The sequence below is a fragment of the Bacillus rossius genome, chromosome 6 (genome assembly GCF_032445375.1).
Source record: "Bacillus rossius redtenbacheri isolate Brsri chromosome 6, Brsri_v3, whole genome shotgun sequence".
NCBI classification, from domain to species: domain Eukaryota; kingdom Metazoa; phylum Arthropoda; class Insecta; order Phasmatodea; family Bacillidae; genus Bacillus; species Bacillus rossius.
Window position 1 is genome coordinate 40,202,112 of NC_086334.1, and position 16,461 is coordinate 40,218,572.

The 16,461-nt window shown below is 39.1% G+C and overlaps 1 protein-coding gene across 17 annotated transcripts in view; it reads left to right on the top strand.

The window, feature by feature from the left end:
• Positions 1–16,461, top strand: part of LOC134533079 (inositol hexakisphosphate and diphosphoinositol-pentakisphosphate kinase 2) — a 98,410-nt gene that overhangs the window by 59,088 nt on the left and 22,861 nt on the right. For all 17 annotated transcript variants that reach the window (XM_063370303.1, XM_063370299.1, XM_063370310.1 and 14 more), the window contains 7 exons: positions 766–992; positions 4,425–4,676; positions 6,945–7,072; positions 8,333–8,447; positions 10,274–10,396; positions 11,992–12,095; positions 15,582–15,742. In XM_063370303.1, the coding sequence (XP_063226373.1) occupies positions 766–992; positions 4,425–4,676; positions 6,945–7,072; positions 8,333–8,447; positions 10,274–10,396; positions 11,992–12,095; positions 15,582–15,742 (1,110 nt within the window). The remainder of the gene's footprint in view (positions 1–765; positions 993–4,424; positions 4,677–6,944; positions 7,073–8,332; positions 8,448–10,273; positions 10,397–11,991; positions 12,096–15,581; positions 15,743–16,461) is intronic.

Here is a 16,461-nt window from a genome sequence, read left to right on the forward strand (position 1 = left end):
ATTATTTTTCACATTTGTTTGAATGTTTACTGGGAAACAAAGTTTTTCTCAGATTGAAATACTAAATTTTTGTATCATGTCAAGAACTAAAAGAAAAGTCTCATAAAACCAGGTATAAAGTCATCTTAAATAATCAAAGATAAGAAGATACAAGATGTATACCTTTGGTCATACACACAGCACAAAGAGCAACTTATCACATTTGTGACGTTCAAAAATAAGATGAATGGGTGCTTTAGTAGAAAAATCTACATTCAAAATATATTGTAATATTTATTAAAACTTTTTTCCTGTGTTAAAGATCTGTTTCGACCTTCCGCATGACATGTTCAAAAATGGTGTCAATGAATTCGCAGAAACAGCTGTGTTTCGTGCCAATGATATGTATTGTAATTTTATTTACTTAATACACATATTTTAAATATACAATATTTTGAGGAACAGTAATAGAATAAGCACAAAGATAAACATAAATAAGCCTAGTAAACTTAAATACGTAGTAACTTGTTTTTAATTTTTTTTTAATTTACTGCTTCTACTCCAATATTTTTCTTAGAATATTTTTCCTTGAATCCTGAATCTTTCCAATACTAGAGATTGGGTGGTATTCAAAGATTCCACCGCCCATCCCTAGTTAAATACATATCAAACTTTTTAACTATAAAAATAAAAATGTGCTGCAAAAATACAGTAAAGAATACATAAGATGATATGACTTAAGTGACTGAAGATTCACTGTTTTTCATCACGCTGTTCTCATTGTAGATGCTGTTCTGTACCATGGGGAGTCTTGGGAGCTGATGGGGCGGCGGTGGGGCAAGATAGAGAAGGACTTCTGTACAAAGAACAAGACGTTCGACATCTCGAAGATTCCGGACATCTACGACTGCATCAAGTACGACCTGCAGCACAACCAGCACACGTTGCAGTTTGAGCAGGCCGAGGAGTTGTATCTCAATGCCAAGAACCTGGCTGACATCGTCATCCCGCAGGTGGGGTTCTCTGCTTTCTCCAGGGTTGGCAGACATCATCCCTCGGTGGGCATTGGTTAAGTTGGCAGACTCCATTCATGGTGGGCTCTGTCTCTCTGTGGGCATTGTACCAATTTTGATTTGATTACCATTTGAGATGGGATTTTCGAATCTTGGATTTGTCGAATGTACCGAATCCTATGGATTCGAGGATTAGTAGAATTCGAGGTGGGTTTTTAAGAGTTTTAGTGATTGAAAATTGTATACCTAAACTATATTATTAAGGTAACGGAAATAGCACAAACATAAGATAAACTACGCTGCATTTTGTCAATTAGCATAACTACTCAATCATTTCCAACCTTCAATAATATAACATTGCAGGAAAAAATGTAACTTTTTTTAATTGGTGTCTGTTATACAAACATATTTCATTGAAAACATAGGAAGGATTAATTTAACAGAGAATACATAGGCCTATGTAATTTTTAAAAATAAATGTGTGATATTTTTTAATAACATGTGGTGAAGTTTAGTGTGGGACTGGGATTCGTGATTCGATGACAAAACACTGAGGATTCGAACAAGGATTCGGATTCGACCAAAATGTGGATTCATCCCATCCCTAATTTACCATATTTACCCGAAAATAATATGGCTTTGAATATAATGCGATCCCAACCTTTTTGATTATGAGTTTATGATAAAGTTAGTATGGAGTGGAAAGCGCTATTCAAGTACATAGCACTTGAAAGATATTTAAATTAGTACATTTTTTTCCATATTTATAGACTTTTTTGATGCCATTTTCATTATTAGAATTATTTACACAGCCTCTTTTGAAACATCAAGTCACAGTTAAGAAAAATGAATTGTGTTTTATGACTGTAGTTTAGTTTGTCATTCAGAAAGCAGAAAATGCTTTAGTGGTCACCTGGGAGGGTGAAAGAGGTTGTTACACGCGAGGTTGGCCCAGCAACACAACCAAGAATAATAATTACAATTAAAACACTTTAAAAATAATGTTACCTCTTTAATTTCATTACGAGCGAGCTGTCGCGACAACTCAATGACAACAACTGACGACAGACTATTGACTGAGCCATGCAGTTACTTTCCCTTTACATAGACAAAACAAAGGTAGGCAACCCTGTGTGCCAACTGACCAATCACAATACAGAATGTTTCTCTCTAAAAGTCTCGAGACACATCACACCACCTCAGTGGCTCACCCTGCTTGGCTGTCGAGACTGCGCCTAGCGAAAGTTCCAGTTTATTGCTGTGTAATAGCACATTGAGACGTGAAAAATAACTTGCTGACGACAAAGTGTCGCGCCTGTGTCTTCCTTTCTTTCAGAACCTTCTAGAATGTTCTCGAAAGTTTCATACAGTCTTTCTACTCAAAATATGCCTTAAAATTTCTACAAAATGTAACTAATACACCTATTAATTGTAAATGATAAAGTAAACAAACAATAATAAAACATTACATTTGGCTCTACATACAGAAGAGATGCATTGTCAATTATCCAGTTGGAGAACTTCATTAATACTTAAAAATCACATTTGAATTTTTGTTACTAACTATATAATATAATTAAATTGATACATTCATTAAATGTTTGATTTTTATTATTACAAGTATTATGTTAAAATTCTTTTTTATGTCACAAATTGACTATCATTTTGGTGTTACCCATTGCATTTACACATCAATTTCCGAGTTATGTATTTTGGTTTGATCTCTTTTCGTTTTCACCATAAAATCTAGTCCCGACCTATATATATAAACGAGTTAGTGATGGTAAATTTTTGTTTTGTGTTAATATGTGGGAAAAAAAAATTAACATAGACATCAGTAACTTTACATACGTGATATAACACGTATTTAATTATAAGTACGTTACTAACAGTACCATAGGAAACAATGTTATTTACTTATGAAAAATTTCAAGTTCGTGGTTTTTAATTTTAGTGTACAATTTCTCCTCTGCAGTACAGTAGAATCCCGCTAATGCGACCCCTCACGGTTTCCGGAAAAACGGACTTATAAACGGAATGGTCGCAATAGAGAATTCGGGGTGTCGCCGCATCGTCGGATACATACACGTGAATGCTGCTCGGGCAGTGTCTAGCCGAGCTCGGCGCATCCACTATCTCACGAAAAGCCGTCTCAGCTGTCATGTTTTCTTACCCACCCGCACGAAAAGCCACTGTGGTAGCTTCTACGAGAGCGTAAGAAACTCGTCCGGCCAGGCTGGCGGTAACGGCGGCTTGACGTCATACGTGACGTGACGCTTACCTCTCCATCCCCTGCTAATTCTTAAAGGTTAATCCCTCCCAGAGCCACAAACCATGTAAATCCCACCCCACCCCCCTTTTCCGACTAACATTTCAACACATTCCCTCCCTTATTTCAACCTTCTGCGTGAGAAACTGTCAGCATCCTCCTCCCTTCCCACACCGCGTGCATCAACATTCCAACATGTTTTTTTCTCTCTTTTGTTTTTACGCTGTGAAGGGACGTGGAAAAGATAATTGCTTGAGCTGTCAAAATAAACATCGCTGACTGCAAGGGCGGGAGCGCATCCCGGTCTGTCGCTGTGATTATCCACTCCAAAAACATGTCACAGAATTTCAGGATAGCATTGTTCTTATATCTTTCGTTTATAGCCGAATGTTTTCTACCTGATCCACACAAGTTCCTTCGCCACGTTTTGAACAAAAATAACCACCAGCCCGCTAGCATAGCCGAACTCGCGTGACGTGAATTCACTTAGCGCGAGTATTTATCGGAACCCATTGTTCGGGGTATGCAAGTCCGAGGTGTATAGCATAATTCCACGCATTTTTTTTGTTTATCTGCGCATGTGCGAAGTCAGCGTTGTTATAGAAAAATAGCCGAGAACCAAATATCTGGCGACGTCGTTAACACAGTGAACACAGCTTTGTGTGGCCAGAGACACCTGAGATGCAGCTGGCAAGATCACATTATCCAATCGCAAGACAAAGGCACTGGGACCGGGACCGCAAAAGACGCGCGCTTAGATGCTATCAGGTAGCATGGACAGTCTAGAGGGGTGGTATCTATTTTTATCCGTCTTTTGTATGCCTGCCTGCTTACAGTACAGCGCTCGCCAAGATAAACGTGAACACATAGCGCCCAACAAAGTGTAACAGACTTGTTTTTCAGCCGATTTTACTCAAATTTTTGACTTTCTCTGCTCAAATTTTTCACAGTTTCTCAAAAAACGGTCGTATAAACGGAATGGACGTATCAGAGGGGGGTCGCATCGGCGGGATTCTACTGTATTTGCTTTTCACAGATATAGGCACTGTGGTGACTAGAAGTGTCTCACCTGGGCGCGGTGGTGTTCAGGAGTATGTACCTGGCGCGGTGGTGTTCAGGAGTATGGTGACTACAAGTGTCTAACCCGGCGCGGTGGTGTTCAGGAGTACGGGCTGACGGTGGAGGAGAAGCTCCTGATCAGCCAGGGCACCTGCACCCCGCTGCTGAAGAAGATCCGCGCGGACCTGCAGCGCAACATAGAGGAGTCGGGGGAGGAGACGGTGAACAGGCTGAACCCGCGCTACTCTCACGGCGTGTCCAGCCCGGGCCGGCACGTGCGCACGCGCCTCTACTTCACCAGCGAGAGCCACGTGCACTCCCTGCTCACCGTGCTGCGCTACGGGGGCCTGTTGGACGTGAGTCCCGACCAGGGATCGTCCATTAATCACGTGAGGGGGGGGGGGGGGGGGGGTGTAGAGTGATATCACGTGTATTTTTTTTTTTTTTTCGCGCGATTTCTACTTATAAGCCTTTCCTTTATTATTTTTTATGCCAGTGAGAATAAACCTGCAACCTTAATGTGTGTCTGGACATTTTTATCACTGTGCTTAATTTTCCAGAATTAAATTAGATTATACCTATATTTAAAGATAATATTCTGAAATTTTTAAAAATATTTTGTACCAAAAAAATACACGTGATTTATTATTGGGGGGGGGGTAGTCTAAGACCTCACCACAAATCACTAGGAGGGAGGGGGGGTTAAAAAATTGCTAAAAAAAAATCACGTGATTAATGGACGACCCCTAAAATAGTCTATAAATGATGTTAGGAGGTAATTTAACTTTGAGTTGTTGGTGACACTGACTGTGGAAGAATACCGTTACTAGGCGCCATTTCCTGACTGTTCGGTTTGTGTTTTCAGAGAGTTAGTTATGTGCGGAACTTTGGAGTAACTTCGGTGGTCGGGTTGAAGATTACCGGGAACAATGGGTGTGCCGTGCACACGATACGTGTTGTGGGATGTAGGACTGGTGCGGTGACGTGTGTATGGACAATTCCATGGACTTATATCAGTCGCAATTACTTGCGTGGTCCTCCGGTGGAAGCATGGATTCAACTTTCAACCTATGAGAACAAGGTAGCAGTACGGTTCGATGGTAAACAAAATCTTTCTGGTCAGAAATGAATGGCTGGGTAAAATAAACTGGGACCATATTTAAATTGCAATGAATTTAATTCTAACTATGATGTTATGCCAAGTTGCCATATAGGTTCCGGTTATTACTTTAATTTTTATATAAAATATAAAAGTAGAACTGCTCACAAAAGTAAGCTCACCAGAAAAAGAAAATTATTCACCTCTGGTTTTATCATTACAAGCATAATTTAATACTGTATTAGGTATTACTATGCCTCTGGACTTTATAACCGCCTGGATTTGGTTAGGAAGTAAGTCCACAAGGTTGTGCAGGTACGTTGCATCTAGGTTAGCCACTAGCTGAGAATTTTAACCCACAATTCCGCCAAATTGTGGGGATGTTGATGTCTGCGTTTTACCCACTGTTTCAACATGCCTCCTACAGATTTTCAGTGGGATTCAAGTCAGGTGATTTTGCAAACCAATCGAGATATAATAGGGTGGGGTAGTGTTCATAAAAACAGTCACATATGTGTCCAGTCCAGTGAACTTTGCTGTAATCATCTTGAAAATTTGGGAGTATCAGTTGCATACTCATCATGCAGAGTTAACTGAAAGGCAAAACCTGATCATCCAGAATGTTTAAATAAACATGCTGGTTCATGTTAGTGGTCACCCTAGTGAGCGGGCCCAATCCATGATACGAAAAACACCTCCAAAACATCACAGACCCACCTCCGGCTTGAACCTGACCTTGCACACATCCAGGATGAAATGCTTCATTTGGCCTTTGGTGCACTCGGGTGTCATTGGAATACAGGCAAAAATGTAATTCATCAGACTACATTGCGTTTCGCAAGTCAGCTACTGTTCACGTTAGATGATATCTAGCCCACTGAAGATGTGCAGCTTTGTGTGTCTGTGTGAGCAAAGGCCTCTTGAGAGCTGACCGACTCCAAATGTTCATCGCATGCAGTTCCCGTCGCAATGTTCTCTTGCTAACAGGTTGGGATGGACCTTCATTCACCAACTATAGCAATGGAAGACAAGAGGTACCCTCTCTGATGTCACGGTGTCACATGATTCACTAGGAGAGGGGATGAATTGTGGGAAACAAAGCAAGCAGACGCTGCCCAATGTTACATATAGCTGCAAGGAAGTATTTAAAATTTTTAATATTATTTGAAGATTTGAACACATTTCAGGATTCAAATAATGGTATAATTTTATTTTGTAAGAGTTCATGTTTTACGCTTTAAATATAAATTCACACCTTAAAAAAAAGTTTTAATAATGCAAATTAAAGTTTGCAGTGACGATCACACAAGTACAATTCTCAGCGCACGTGTGTGTGTGCTCTAAAACTTTGTTGCTGCAAATTACAGAAAATTCGATTCCCAAGTTATTAAAGAAGAATAAATACCATTCCCAGTACTTTTATGTTCACATTGCCTAGGAAACTAAATCCCCACTGCAGAAAACTTTGTTCCAGATCAAATGTAAGTAGGCCTAGAACATGATAAAAGACCTGTGTTGTTCACAGATAATGAATGACGAGCAGTGGCGTCGAGCCATGGAGTACGTGAGCAAAGTGTCGGAGCTGAACTACATGTCGCAGGTGGTCATCATGCTGTACGAAGACCCCACCAAGGACCCCAGCTCGGAGGAGAGGTGTGGTCTCTGTCCCTTGGTATCTCTGCCACTTTGTTGGTGACGACTACGTCCCTTTAACACTATTAGTAGGCGATCACCGATCAGGCTAACTTACGTTAAAAAAATATGATGTATAGAGACAAGATTGTATGGTTTTATTTTTAGGCCACTTATGTTCTTAAAAACGTTATTTTTATGTTATTGTTTTTATTTTTATGAATTTGGTTTGGTCATAAAGATAGCATAAAAATTAAGCAAATCAGACTCTTAAAAGTTTCCGTATACTTATTTTGTTCTAATGTAGTAAGGGATAAAGCTTGATTAATCACATTAATACCTACTGGGTCCGAAATGAGGCACCAATGCGTTTCTCAGCCCAGTCGTACCACCATGTGGTTTTATCACTAGCGCAAGGACTCCACACCACCTTGGTGGGAGTTTCAACATCCTAATGATTCAACGCAAATAAAATTTTCTCCACACACACACTATAAATAAATGAAATATCCATTAAAATTAAAAACACAACTAATATACACCAGATTATTTTAGTTATGCATAAAGACTGTGGTGTGTAAATATTTTTGGCAGTCATGGTTTCTCTGTGATGGACAAATGCAATGCAGTGGTATATATTCATAATTTCTCACTGGATGGAATTACATACGTTTGTTACTGACTGTAACTGTTTGTATCAACAATAATTCAATTATTTACTATTAATATGCCACCTTCTGGAGAAATTATCATTAGTTCTTTATTATAAGAATCACTTTAACGTATGTAATGCCAATGTACTGCTACCGCAACGGGGGTTGAAATGTTCGTCGAAGTTTAGGGCGCAACCACATATATAAAGGGCATGTGGACCCGGCTACTCTGTTCTCAGGGCCGTGGCGAGTCCCGTTTCCCCCTGTATCACTCAAAACCTCCGAAATACGATGACAGGTGCATGAAGCTCCTTCCTCTCGCAGGGCTCGCGACTCACTGACCGTTCGTCCTCGCTCAGCAACTCTCGGGAGCGGAGCACTGACGTCACATTGGCGGGCGCGGGCTGACACACGCACACACACACACACACACACACTTCAGCGGGTGGTCGTGCAGGGTGGTGGTGGAAGGAGGGGGCTCGCAGCGTGAAAGGGGAGAGGTGGTGGCACATCGGGCTCAGAAGGGCGCAGCCCGGGACGATGTCAGTACATTATTATGTCCTCACCAGCTTGAAGATAATTGCCTTGAGGGATACTGAGATAGTCAGTGCATTATTTTTGTTCACAGGTTTCATGTTGAGCTGCACTTCAGTCCAGGTGTGAACTGCTGTGTCCAGAAGGATTTGCCTAGGGGTCCTGGCTTCCGACCTCACAGTAGAAATGAGTCTGTCACTTCCAAGACGGTGAGTTAATTGCCTGGTTTTGGTTTGGTTTGGATTAATTGTTTTATTTGGAATTTGGATGTTGTGTTCATTAGAAAAAATGTTTGCCTGGAGTCCACGTGTGACAGAAGTGAAACTTATATCATTAGGTATAGGAAACATATTTCTGTTTGGCTTAAGTCACAGATCAAAACAAATATATGCAAGTATGCGAGCGCTAAGATGTGCTATTGCACAAGTATGCAAGTGTGAAAGTATGTATATGTGCAAGTATGCGAGCATTCAATTGTGTAAGTATGCTGCATCATTTCTACTTCTTCCCTGCTGTCTTTTCCTCTACCGGTTCCCCCACCTCGTACATAACTATTCCTCTTCTCTCCCGGTCCCCCATCACGTACCTAACTATTCCCCTCATGTAATCGTAAATTTCATAACGCTCAAAAGAAAATGCTCAGCGAAGAAGTTTCACTTCAATAATATGTAAAATTTCATAAATGTGTAGTCTCTGGTCTATTTAATTTTAATATTATTGGATTCATTTGTTTGCAGTTCATGCATGATAAGAAACACTACAGTATAGAGTCGACTCTCACTTCTCCATCAGCTACCTGCATTTTCAGTTCCCAAGCTTAAGATGGTGGTAGGTGGTTTCTTCAGTGAGCAGGGTCCGCTGTTACTAGTATTTGTGACGTATTTGAGTGCGTGTGCGTTGCATAGGGAATTTATGAGTGTGAATAATTTATTCCCGACGTTTTGGTGGAGTGTTTCAGGAGCAGAAGTGGTAGTAACAATGGTTCTATGAGCAAGTGTGTGTAGGTTGAGCACAAGTGCTCAGTAAAACTTATGTCTCGTTTCATTGAACTCCGAGAGTTTTGGACACCGTGTTGGGAGTGCATGTGATCCTCCGAAAAGTGACAGTATCTAATCCTAGGAAATGGCGGGTGCCTGCCATATTTATGACAGAAGACTGCGGTAAGATCATGACAGGGAATAACTAGGATGCAGGCATATAGACCAGAGTGATACTTGGCTGTGTGCACTGATCTGACCCTTGTAGTATCAATAGGGCATAGGTGATGTGTATTTGTGTGGTCTGTTTCGTGCCTTGTCAAGTTTTTGATGACCTCACCTTTTTGCAGGTGTTTTATGTTTCATCTTTTACCATTTTGTGTTTCACTGCATTTGCTATAGGAATGTTGCCTTACATGCATGTCTCTTACATACAATTTACAATCATCTAAATTATTGTTGTTATATTACAATAATTCAGGACTGATAAATAAAGGAAAAACATTATTCTCTATAAGATTTACTAACACACCTCTGCATGCACTGTCACATGAAAAGACTCGATCCAATCTGTTCTCTGGCGAGTCTTACGTTGTCTCGTTCATGACCGGTAGCCACCTCTCTTGCCCGCTGCCCTTCACAACCAGTTTCACTCCCTACTGCTGTCATGACCCTCTCTGCTGGTAATGTCTGTCCATAACCATTATAGATACACATTCCCAAACAATTATCTTTATGCCTACATGTGTGTGCAAGTGTGTTCTGGACTCTGAAAAAGTTACGAATTAGGTGGAAAATGAAAATTAATTTATTCTATCATACTGGCAGCCAAGTTAGGCAATGAATACAATGTTTGTGAAAGCCTGTTATTACATTGGTTAATTTAAAGAAACATGAAAAGAAGTTCTCCTTAGTGTTGAATATGATGCCAGTTAGTTCTACAAACTTTGTCTTAGATTTAAAGATTTATAAACTTGCTTATTTATCAAGGATATTTTTACTCTTCTGTCATACTGTGCTGTGGGATGGTGGTGGCATAACCTTGCTTTTTCTTGCAGATGGAGTCGAGTACGGGAGAGGAGACTTCATCGCTGGCAGATGAGAAGACTGTGCCGTCCAGCCGGATAGATGAGGAAGATGCCTTGGATGATGACAAAGCATTTGCGACTCCAGCACAGTCGGTACGAGTTCAGAGGATTCTTCTTGCTATAAATTATAATTTTAACTTGCATCCTTTATGCACTTTTAATGCAATATACATTTTTGTAATTGATTTTTAGCTCATTTTTAGTTTTTTACTAGGTCTGCAAATATTTGCATTTTTAAACTATACATATTCAATTAGACTTCGAATACTAACACTTTTATTTAACGAATAATGGTTTGCTTACAAATATTTGACGTAGCATACTTTGTGAGTTTGCTGTATACCAACATTCACTGTTGAGATTGTAATGTTTGCAATGTAAATAACTTTTTTTGATTTTTTAATGTGACTTCATCATCAAAAACATAAACAATAAGTGACATTTTAAACATGGCAAAAAGTATTCAAAAGTTTTTTTCCCCACTACTTTCTCGCCATACAGAAACTGAAAAATTGCGTGAACTATTCAAAACACTTGAACACAGGTGACAAGATGGAAAAAAACTATTTGAGTGCAACTTTGCACATTAGAGGTGATATATCCGGCCTGGAGGTCCAAAAATATTGGTCAAAGTCATATTCAAATCACACAAATTCCGGAGGACCATGCGTGATACAATTTTTGTAATAAAAATCCCCACTATAATCAAAAAAGTCCCAAACACTGGCTGAATAACAAACTGCGCTGCATAAAAATGAGTAGAAACAAGTTTGTGTTGCTAGAGAATGAAGGCCAGCGATAGATATAAGCTGGTGGTACTCTGCCAAACTTCTTATTCCTGCTAAACAAAAGCGCAAAATAATCACATTAGAAACTGTTTCGCACACTATAGCAAATATTTCCTGTGAAGAAATCCAACTGCCTTTAGTCGTAATCAAACAGCAAGTAATGGCTTGTTAAGTGCTACAACAAATGAATATCAATTGCGTAAATTCTTTGAATAACAAACTTCAATTTTTACACTTTTTCTCATTTCGAAGCGACGCAGCACAAAACTACACTAAACAAAAGTGAGTATAACTAGAGAATTTTGTTTGTTTTTAAGTTACATATTAAAATTTCAATAAATTTGTAAAATGTAATGATTAGTGTGCCAGACACATGATGCAAGTCACTCTTATCCATCATCTGCACCTCAGGTCCATGAATATGAATTCTTAATCTGTTGACAAGTTTTTTGAGTGAAGATTATTAAAATTGTAAAATAAACTTTAATTAAATATTATAAATTTAAAATGTTAACAATTTTGTTTGCACCATGCATTCATTGTCCTTCAATATGTTTTATGCACAAAGAATAATCAAAAATTTTAACAATAGCACACTGAGTCACCTTGTTGAACAGGTTGCTAGTATGATCTAGATGGGCGGGCACTTTGCAACAGAAAACCCATTCGCAACTGGCATCAAATTTTATTTAATTTAATTATAGGCTTAAGGCTTCTTAAAAATACATTTAAAAATAATATAAAATGGCTTAACACTACATCTGCAGTATGGCAAGATACTGGGGAGTTTTTGCAGAGCATAATTTCTTTCCCCTGTCATTTAAAATGGACTCCACAACTTTTTCAATGAAGCTTGTTCACATTTGTTGTCAATTTGAAGTTTGTGGTTGACATCTGCAGGTTTCGCCGCTGCCAGTGGACGATGCCTCACCAACTCTGGAGAAGAAGACTGATGACTTCAAGGCTTTAGCAGGCATTCAAAGTTCTGAACCAATACCTATCAAGTGAGGAAACGGAATTTTTGAATTCCGGGGGGGGGGGTTAGAAGATAAGCTGCCGTATTCTCAATTCTCATTTTAGATTGTGGCAATGTTACTAACTACAGTAGAACCCTGTTATATTGTTCCTTCTCATAATGTTTTCCTGCTTATAATGTCATATTTTTTAAGTTCCAACATTTTCCCCATAAGTGCAATGTATTTAGTTCTTTCATATAACATTTCCTAATAGTGCATTTCCTGCTTGTGTTTGATTTCTAACATTCAATCAATGCAAAAAAAAATGTTTTAAAAAACCAATTATTCCAATGCTTATCCCACCTGTGAAGTTTAACATTTAAAATGTTTATTTTACCGATGTTTTTGTTTACAATTACTGTTAGACCATAGATGTAGATTGTTAAAATAGGATTGTATACAAAAACAAGGTGTAAGTGCTGACTAACGCTCTCTGTATTTGATATATTGAAGGTACTTTACGTTTGTAGTTATGTGTATGTTGGCACCCTTGTCTTGGAAAAAAAAAAACAAATACATTTTTCTTGCCATTCTAGTGTTTTTTCAGTTTTATTTACGCAGTCATACAATATTTTAGTTGCCAACTATTCCATAATGGCTAAACAAAAAGTGTTTTCTATTGCTAATAAAGAGTTTAATTTTTTTAATTCGTAGGTAGGAATTCTAAACTTACCCATTTTCAAGTGGCGAAAAATAGGCATTCCCGCTTTAAATGTCATTGTCATGAATTGTGAGAGACTTTTACAGAAATGTGACAGTGTGACTTTAAGACAAATAAAATAGAAGCTGGAAGCACGACGAAATTGAAAAATTTGTTGGCTTGGTTAAGCAACTTCAAGCATCAAGTGTACCTATCAGTGGTTTTAACATTACCGTATTTACTTGCATATAGGTCGCCATCGCATATAGGTTGCACCCATAATTTGAGGTCTTGAATTTGGTATTTAAGATTCCCCCCATATAGGTCGCACCGGTAATTTAATGACGCGAACGGCTGGCGTGCCGTGCAGAAAAGAGTTAACGGGTACTATAAAACTCTGCTACTACTAGAGCTGATAATGGCATGATAAATTGTTGTAACAATAAGTACTCGTAATAACCGAATATAGAAAATTGAAGTCAAGTCCTGACTTCTTAAAATGTCTTAATTGTAGACTATAACTCGAAAACAGTGCTTTGTATTGAAAAAATGCACAGAATAAAAGTTATAGTAAATTTAATTACGAATAAAAAAGGCCTGTTATGATTTTTTATATCTACAGCGGTTTTCGTTATGGGTTCCGATAAATACTCAGGCTAAGTGAATTCACGTCACGCGAGTTCGGCTATGCTAGCCGGCTGGTTGTTATTTTCATTCAAAACGTGGCGAAGGAACTTCTGTGGATCAGGTAGAAAACATTCGGCTATAAACGAAAGATATAAGAACAATGCTATCCTGAAATGCTGTGACATGTTTTTGGAGTAGATAATCACAGCGACAGACCGACAGGATGCGCTCCCGCCCTTGCCGTCAGTGATGTTTATTTTGACAGCTCAAGCAATTATCTTTTCCATGACCCTTCACAGCGTGAAACAAAAGAAGAAAAAAAACACGTTCGAATGCAGATGGAAAAGTAACTAAGCAGTAAAATAAATATATTTACGGCCCTGCTAAATTTTTTTATTCAATAAAATTCGAGGTATTAGTGATTTTTCAGCAAAAACTGCTGTGTGACTAATAAACAAATTGTATCATAATAATTTAAACTTATAAAGTATTTATTAACGGCGAAGAACAGTCGTTTAAGCCCATAAAAATATTTATTTTACCGAGAATGGACTATACAACCTGTCTTTTGTCGCACGCGGTGTGGGATGGGGGGAGAATGCTGAAATTTTCTTACGCAGAAGGTTGAAATAAGGGAGGGAATGTGTTGAAATGTTAGTTGGAAAAGGGGGGGGGGGAGGGTGGGTGTTTTTACATGGTTTGTGGCTCTGGGAGGGATGAGCCTTGAAGAATTAGCAGGGGATGGGAGAGGTAAGCGTCACGTCACGTATGACGTCAAGCCGCCGCTACCGCCAGCCTGGCCGGATGAGTTTCTTATGCTCTCGCAGAAGCTACCACAGTGGCTTTTCATGCGGGCGGGTAAGATAACATGACAGCTGAGACGGTTTTTCGTGCGATAGTGGAAGCGCCGAGCTCGGCTAGACACTGCCGCAACAAAGTGTAACAGACTTGTTTTTCAGCCAATTTTACTCAAATTTTCGACTTTCTCTGCTCAAATTTTTCACGGTTTCTCAAAAAACGGTCGTATAAACGGAATGGACGCATCAGAGTGGGGTCGCATCTGCGGGATTCTACTGTATTGCAAAAAAAATTCCTCAAAAATTAAAAAAAAAATTTTTCTTCACATATAGGTCGCACTTCATTTTTTCCCCATCAAATCTGGTAAAATTGCAGTGACCTATATGCGAGTAAATATGGTATATTTGTTTACATAGCTTGATGAGTACACCGGTAAAAATTTCAAACACTGACCAGAGCTAAATTGATATTTCCTGCTTATTACGTTTTCCTGCTTTTAAGATTTTTTTTTTCCTTATGCCTCCTTGAAAAACATTATAACAGGAATATACTGTATGTACTTCTGGACTTTTTGGTTCAGGTCACAACAAAGAAAATTATATGCCCAATGCTTAGGCATGCCTTGTTGCAGCCATGCTCAAGGGTGAGGATGACTGCCACAAGGCATGCCTAAACATCAGGCATATCATTTTCATTGCTGTGGTCTGAACCCAGAAGCCAAGAAGCAGTCAGTCCTGGAGTGTGGCTATGTTAGTTACATTACCATTATTTAAATAGACCAAGTGCTGTTTGGCCAAAACAATAAAATACTTATTTCACAATTTAAAAAAATGTTATATTTGTAGAAATTGTGACTTAAAACAATCAAATTAATAGAACTGAATCTTAAGCTTACAGCAATAAAAATAGTAGGGTTTCTGAAGGTAACTTAAAAAGTGAAATATTTAGAAAAAAAAGTGTACATTATTATTAGAAAATGGTTTGTGGAGTATGCCAGGTAGTCAACTTTTTCTTTAGTTGATGTAGTTCATCTTGCCATGTCATATTTGTTATTTCTTTTTTAGTTTTTTGACAAGGCAGCTTACTTTCTTTTTCCAGAACTGCACTGCGTCAATCCTGACTCCATAAGCAGGTTGATATGAACAAGAAAAAAAATTAATTGTAAATGTACTGTACCTCCTTTTTCATTCGTAGCATAACTGCAAGTACAACGCTTGTGATTTTAAAGTAAATAATAAAATTGAAATTGATTGAGCATGCTGTTAAATTAGAATCACAATTTTTTGGGTTTTCAGAGTGGAGAGAGAGTGGACTTTCACATTGTTGTTGGCACGATGACTGAGAAAGCTAGCAGCGTCTACTGCCATACTGAGTGGTGGCAGCATGTGTGTCTGGGTGGTGTTTGACAGAGCCGTGCCGACGATATGCCGGGACGACCTGGCGTCACGACTCACGGAGGAGCTGACGAAGCAGTCTCAGCGCAGCCTCCCGCACTCGGGGGCTCGCCCCTCGAGCCCCGACGAGCCGCGGGCCCGCAGCTTCGACCAGCGCGAGGAGACCCAGGACAAGGGTAGGCAGCAGCTGCCGAGGCCACCATGCTGTCAGCGCATTGTGCTCATGCTGGCTTCTGTTGTCATGACTTGAGGAAAAGGAAAATATTACTCCATTCGATTAACCAGTAGAGTTTTTGCTTAGATTTTTCCTTTTCGTGACTCGTAACTGGCCGTAATCTCCACATTGTTTTCATGTGTGCTTTTAACTATGGTTGCACGTTTGCTCAAATTCTCTTTATTCCAGTGTCATGTTCAGTTACAAGTAAAATGGTATTAAGCACTGTTTTTCATTCATAAGTTCATACAGCATGTCAAGACAGAGTTCTCGTGTTCCAAAGTTTTATAACAATATTGTAAACACAAGTCACATTTTTTATTTTAAATTTGGTGGAGCAGTGTGTCTTTACCGTTTGTCGTACAGCTGGCATGACCTGAATGAAGTAGCTGCAAGATTATCCCAGGGGTTTTTGTATTTTTATTCTTTTCCCTCAACTCGGTTGGCACTATAGGGGTAGCTGTTAGAATGTGTCAACGGGGGGAGGTTTGGCTAATGTGTGATTTGGGCACAATAAATGGCCGTGCACAGAAATTGATTCGACTTATCGTTTACCGACTGTCAACCATGTGCATGCTCTGGCAGGCAACCGCGGGGGAAAGCATCTTAAGATTCTATAATAACTATTAGTGGTGCACCGATATGACTTTACCGATTACCGATTCGATTACCGATTATGAG